This window comes from Talpa europaea (genome assembly GCF_964194135.1).
Source record: "Talpa europaea genome assembly, chromosome: 4".
NCBI classification, from domain to species: Eukaryota; Metazoa; Chordata; class Mammalia; order Eulipotyphla; family Talpidae; genus Talpa; species Talpa europaea.
Genome location: NC_140070.1, coordinates 15,313,651 through 15,319,650, shown reverse-complemented (window position 1 = coordinate 15,319,650; position 6,000 = coordinate 15,313,651). Strand labels below are relative to the sequence as shown.

The 6,000-nt window shown below is 32.9% G+C and overlaps 1 protein-coding gene across 1 annotated transcript in view; it reads right to left on the bottom strand.

The window, feature by feature from the left end:
- Nucleotides 1-2,501: 2,501 nt before the first annotated feature.
- The window catches only part of LOC311169902 (putative ATP-dependent RNA helicase DDX60), a gene marked incomplete at both ends in the record, with an annotated part of 69,898 nt that continues 66,399 nt past the window's right edge, over nt 2,502-6,000 (bottom strand). Inside the window, 3 exons of the mRNA XM_084232147.1 lie at nt 2,502-2,619; nt 2,720-2,782; nt 5,141-5,292. Of these exons, the coding sequence (XP_084088273.1) occupies nt 2,502-2,619; nt 2,720-2,782; nt 5,141-5,292 (333 nt within the window). The remainder of the gene's footprint in view (nt 2,620-2,719; nt 2,783-5,140; nt 5,293-6,000) is intronic.

Genomic DNA, 6,000 nt, shown 5'->3' with positions numbered 1-6,000 from the left:
CAGTAGAATTCAATCAATTTTGTATAAACCTGTTTCTATTGACTATAACCATGGTATAATTTTTCAGTAGCTTCCACTAGAACTAGTTCTCAGAATCATTAAATCTTTGGATGAAAAAAGTAAATATTTTAGGAAAAGCTAATGACCCTTGGGTCTTTTATACTGTAGATCAGAGGAATTATGTTTTTTTTTTTTATAAATACTATGACATTTTATTTCAAATACATTGTATTTTTTTTCTTTTCAGAATTTTGCTTCAGGACATTATGAGAAAGTTCTGCTTGCCATCTCTGCTGGAGATGCTGACGACTATTAAATCATGAGAAGGATTTGAAGAACTGTAACTGTTAATAGACATGTCAAAATATAGATTTTGTGATAAATTTGCTTTATTACTAACATCAGAGCAAAACTATAAAATCATGTTTTATCTTCAAAATTTTTTAAGCTAAAGAAAAATCTATTCCTAACAATTATGACTATATTTGCATTTATTATCTAAATAAATATTATTAAATTGTATGTAAAGGAATAATAAAAAATTATTGCTTTGGGATATATTCTGGAATATCCTTACTGCTTTGGAATATATTTTATTCTTTACAAGAGAGTCTGTTGTTCTTAGCTTGCTTTGGGAGACCAAGGAAAGCACACTATGTGGCTATCCCCCGTCGAGGGAGTTTCAGTTGTATTCTTTCTTATTCTAAGTTCAATAAAGTTAAAGTGGACGTCTAAAGTGACCTCCAAAATAAAGATATAAACAGTAAAATGCAGCAGATATATTCTTGTCAGGCTTAGATGTGTAGGACACTTGAATGTAAACGTAGAAGTGAGTGGGTATGCATGTATATGTATATTAGTGTGAGCACGTGTGTATGTATGTGATTGGGAGCATATTTGACAATAGCTCTGATAAAGGCAAATTATCTCTAGCTATTTTGAGTGTGTGTGTTGGCACCTGAACAACCACTCACCCAAGCAATACCAGAACAGTCATTGTTTTTCCCTCACTCCATACTATCAACATCAAAGTCTTTGGAAGTTTTTATATGCTTTATTTCAATTGTAAAATCTGGTCTCTTGTGTATCTCAATATTTAGTAAATTAGGCACAACTCCTAGTTAGGTAAATTAGGAAAACTATTCAATGTGTCGGATTTGGGGGAGACACCACACTATTGTCCCAATCTAGCCAAGAATAAAAGTAAAGATAGGCTTGTGTGAGTCCACAACAGAGGGCTCCCAATATAAGCACAGGGAAACACAAAAACCAAGAGCATAGGAAGCAGTGGTTAATAAAGTCATGCAAGGCAGATGAGGACACATATGCAATATATGTAGATGAATTGGTAAAGTTAATAGAAGTACTTTATTCCACATGGAACATATTTCAATAGCCTGTAACCCAGACCTTTTAGTTCTGCTTCTACTGGACTCAGGAGAAATGAAAATATACTCAGGTCTGATATTTGATAGGAATAATGATATAGGATATTTAAAAGACAGTGATTGGGCACAACATGAACCATTTAAGAATCATTAGACTATGGGAATCTTTTTCAAGATTTTAACGTACTGCTATGGTGTATAATTTAATATCATTTTATGATAAATGGGCTTGATTTCTATCTCTTAAAAAATCACTACCATTTCAAGCCAAATTATTCATGACATTTGGCATAGTTATTATACCATTTAAAATTCTTAGAAGAAAACTGTTGGTAGAATTCCTATTGAGAACTTAGATATTTAAATAAAAACATTCTCACCAGGGCATATTTCTATAAATTCAATAAATTTATGAAAACTATGCTTCATCTAGTTAATCCATTTTATTCCTTTGGCACAACATGAATTTCAATTCAAAACAAACCCAGATTGATATAAGGAAAGACTACTACAATATGTGGAGCGCCTATTGCAATAGGGAAAAGGGGCAGGAGATGAATATAATAGGGGGAACACTCTGACTGTGAGATTCGTAGCCATCACAAGAGTCAGGCAAAAATGGACTTTTGATTTACAAGGATGAGAAAAGAAGGCAGAAAGAACAAGGTGGGGGGCGAGGGAATGAATGAATGTCTGATGTGACTGTGCAGTTGACCTGAGAATGAATTTGGGTGACCTTTCCAGTCATAGCTGATCTGAGATTGGACAGTTGGTCAGGGACAGTTGATCTGGGAATGTTTCCAGGCAGTATTCAGAAGACCAAAAAGTGGTCAGGGACCTGTGGGGAAAAGGCAAGCCTGACTGAAGTTTGATCAAGTCAAGTTTACAGGTAGTTTTTCCAGATGGATCCATAGGGGAAGCCAGTACAGCTAATCATTTATGACAAGGAATAAGAATTTGGAGGGTATCTGAGCATTGTGATAGATCAACAAGGAGGTCATCTTCAAGACATAAGAAGGGGTGGTCGTATCGAGTCATTTCCTAAAACACACACCAAAAAAGTGGGTGATTTCTTGAATTTAGTTTTCTAGGACCATAGTACTTAGGTAAACTTTAATATTTTCTGAATCTTCTTTTTTTCCAAAGTTTTGCTTTGAATGCTTCACTTAGTTGTTTAAATGCCAACACAACATTATCATTTTCATCATCACATAATTCACTTAGTGAAATGCTGTAAAAGATTAAGTTTTTAAATTATTATCAGTTTAATTTGTGCTTAATAATTTTATACTGGTTACATGATCTTTAAATGCAGGAAATATTTACTATACCTGATGGACTGAATAACAAGTGTAAAGTCTCTGATAAAATTAAAGGCATCTCCCATATTGAGCCTAGAAAAAAAGAAAACAAACTAATATTTAAAAGAACACATTCAGTTTTAGTGGGCTCCTACTCTACAGTAAAGCAAATAATAAATTATCATCACTGAATTGTTGGCCTTTCTGGGACAAAATTAAAATAGATATGGAAAGACTATAGTGAAGTGTTCATGTTCTTTGCAGTCAATATTTCACTATTTTTAGTTTAGTGAACATCACAAGGAAAAAAAAAGATACACCAATATTACTTATGAATATATTAAAAATTCCACCACAAAATACTAACAAACTGACTCCAACAGCACATTTAAGAGACTATAAATTATGCCCCAGTGGGAATTATCCTGGAATTCACAAATGATTCAAACTTCATGAGAATCAACCAATGTAATACAACACATTGATAGATGGAAGGGGAAAAAAGCCACACGATCACTTCAGTTAATGCAGAATAAACTAATAGAGAATTCAGAAATAAACCCATACATCTATGGCCAAATGATTTTTGACAACATGTCAAGACCACCTAATGGGGAAATAATTCAACAAATGTTGAGACAATTGCAAATGAATGAAACTGGAGTCTATCTCTCACCCTTTACAGAACTCTATTTAAAATGAATCAATGACCTAGACACAAGAATTAAAACTGTAACACTCTTGGGTACAAACAGGGATAAATCTTCATAATCTTTAATTTGGAAATGGTTTCTTGGATATAATACCCAAAGCATAAGCAACAGCAACAACTAATAGGCCAGACTTCATCAAAAGTAAAGACTATTGTGCATCAAAAAACATTATATAAAGAAATTGAAATGATAATGTACAGGAGAAAATATTTGTAATTCATATAGATGATAAAGGCCTACTATCCAAAATATATAAAGAATCCCCACAACTCTACAACAAAGAAAACAACACAATTTACAAAAGGTCAGTGTTACAGACACAGGTCCATGCAATGAGAGATACCATGTTCCCCCACCCCCTTTACAAGCAGCCACCTTGTACTAGCTGTTGGGACTGAGGGCCAGAGTTGAGCAGGTTAATGAAAGGCAGGTGGTTAATGAAAGGCAGGTAGTTAATGAAAGGCAGGGCCAGGTTAATGAAAGGCAGGTGGACTGGGAGAAGAAAAAGAGCTTATGCTTTTGCAGCCCCACTTGCAACCTGGTACTACTGGGAAGGAGACATATGGTGAAGAAACATGTAGAGACAATTCTAAGAGACATGTAGGTGAGAGAAACATGGGGAAGCTGACAATGGCAGCTGTTCTCTTGTCCCAGCTTTCTGGGACCTGCTTCAGAACCTCTTCCCTATGGCTCCCCACCAGAAGGTGGCTTAGACTTATGGCAAACTTTTTGGACCTTAATGAACCTGGTTGAGGTCAATACTGTTTGACTAGGCATTTACCCATGAGGGAAGGAATGAGAGAATGAGTAGTTTGGGGCATTTTATTGGGAAATTCTTGATAGGAACTTTTTTCTTCTCTCTCTCTCTCAGCACACTAATGCTATTAAATATCTATCACATTAAAAATCTGCTTCCTTTGTCCTATGCAGTAGATGGCTGAACCCCCTTTAGAGTGTGCATGTTGGGGCCCCTGGGTACCCCTTGTTTGTGTGCTAACAAAAGGATTTGAATAGATATTTCTACAGAGAATGTACACCTTCTTTTTAAAACATAAAAAGATATGGACATTACCGGTGCTTAAGGAAATGCAAATCAAAACCATAATAAGTTAGGATGACTTCACATGCAATAGAATGACAATAGTAATAATGATAATAACAATAATAAAGGAAAATAAATTTGGTGTGTTTGTAGAGAAATTTGAATCCTTGAATATTTCTGCTGGTAATATAAAGTGGCTCAATTTTTATAGAAAATATTGCAGTAATTTCTCAAAATCTTAAACACAGAGTCACTATACAAGCTAGGAATTCTACTCATAGGTATACACATAAAAAGAAATGAAAACAGGTATTCAAACAAATACATGTACACACATGGTCATATTTGACCTATTTACAATTATTCACAACAGCCAAATGAACCCAATGTTCAGTGAGTTACTGTTTAAATAGGTACAGACTTGGGGTTAATGAAAATGTTCAGTAATTATGTAGTGGTGGTGGTTGTACAATGTCACTAAGTTGTTCACTTTAAAATGGTTACTTTATCTTATATGATCTTGGCCACAATAATAATTTTTAAAACATTTTAAATAATTGCAAAATTTATGTTAATTTTCTTAAATTATTGCATCTTAAAAATATTCTAATAACTTATAATGCCACAGCATAATAAACACTCTTTACACAAACACACATACATCCATAAAGAATGTTAAAATAGAAAAGGTAATACCAATTATCCAAATGCAGCATTGACAAGGAACCATGTTTGTAGAAGTTCAATACATAACCATTCAATGGGCATTTTCTTCCAATTCCATCTTGTTTATTCAAGCATAGGAAAGGAATATTTTTTACATTCATGTTTATTGTTCGTAACATGGCCTGAGGATATGCAGAAGTTTTGGATTGTTAGCATTTTTCTTTGGACATATGCCTCACTCTATTATAAAATTTGATTATTATTGTTTATTGCATTTAGCTAACTAAAACTATAACCCAATATATTTTAATTAAATATTATCAAATGTACAGTGTATTAAGGCTCTCTAAACTTTAATATATATAACCAAAAAAATGAGTAAAAATAATCAACACTAAAAATATTTATACTATTTTAGAAATCACAGAAATGATGCTAATAATTTATTAAAAGTTTGAAGTTGCCTAGTTACATCTATAACCTCAGAACTCTATTATAAATATTCTTCAAATCCAATTTCCCTGAAGAGGTATTCTTGATTTTATAACCTTGAATTATTAACAACTACAGTAATAGTGCTTATTTTTCCCATTTCCATATACATTTATTCTTTTCTGAAACTGCCTTTCAGAATATAATTATCTCATTTTAACTATGATTTAGACACAGTCATTAGAATTTAGTTCCTATCAACATGCTATGTATAAACTGTCTGGGGTCAGATTCATTATTCCCAATCACGTAGTGCAATAAATGAAATGATTCAAGTGTTAGTTTTAGAAATTAAAATACTTGATATTTATTTTGTTGTTTATTTTTATTTAAGTAGCATTGCATTTCAACATTATATAAATTTCAGGTATGTGTCTTTATAAATCAATATCTGTATA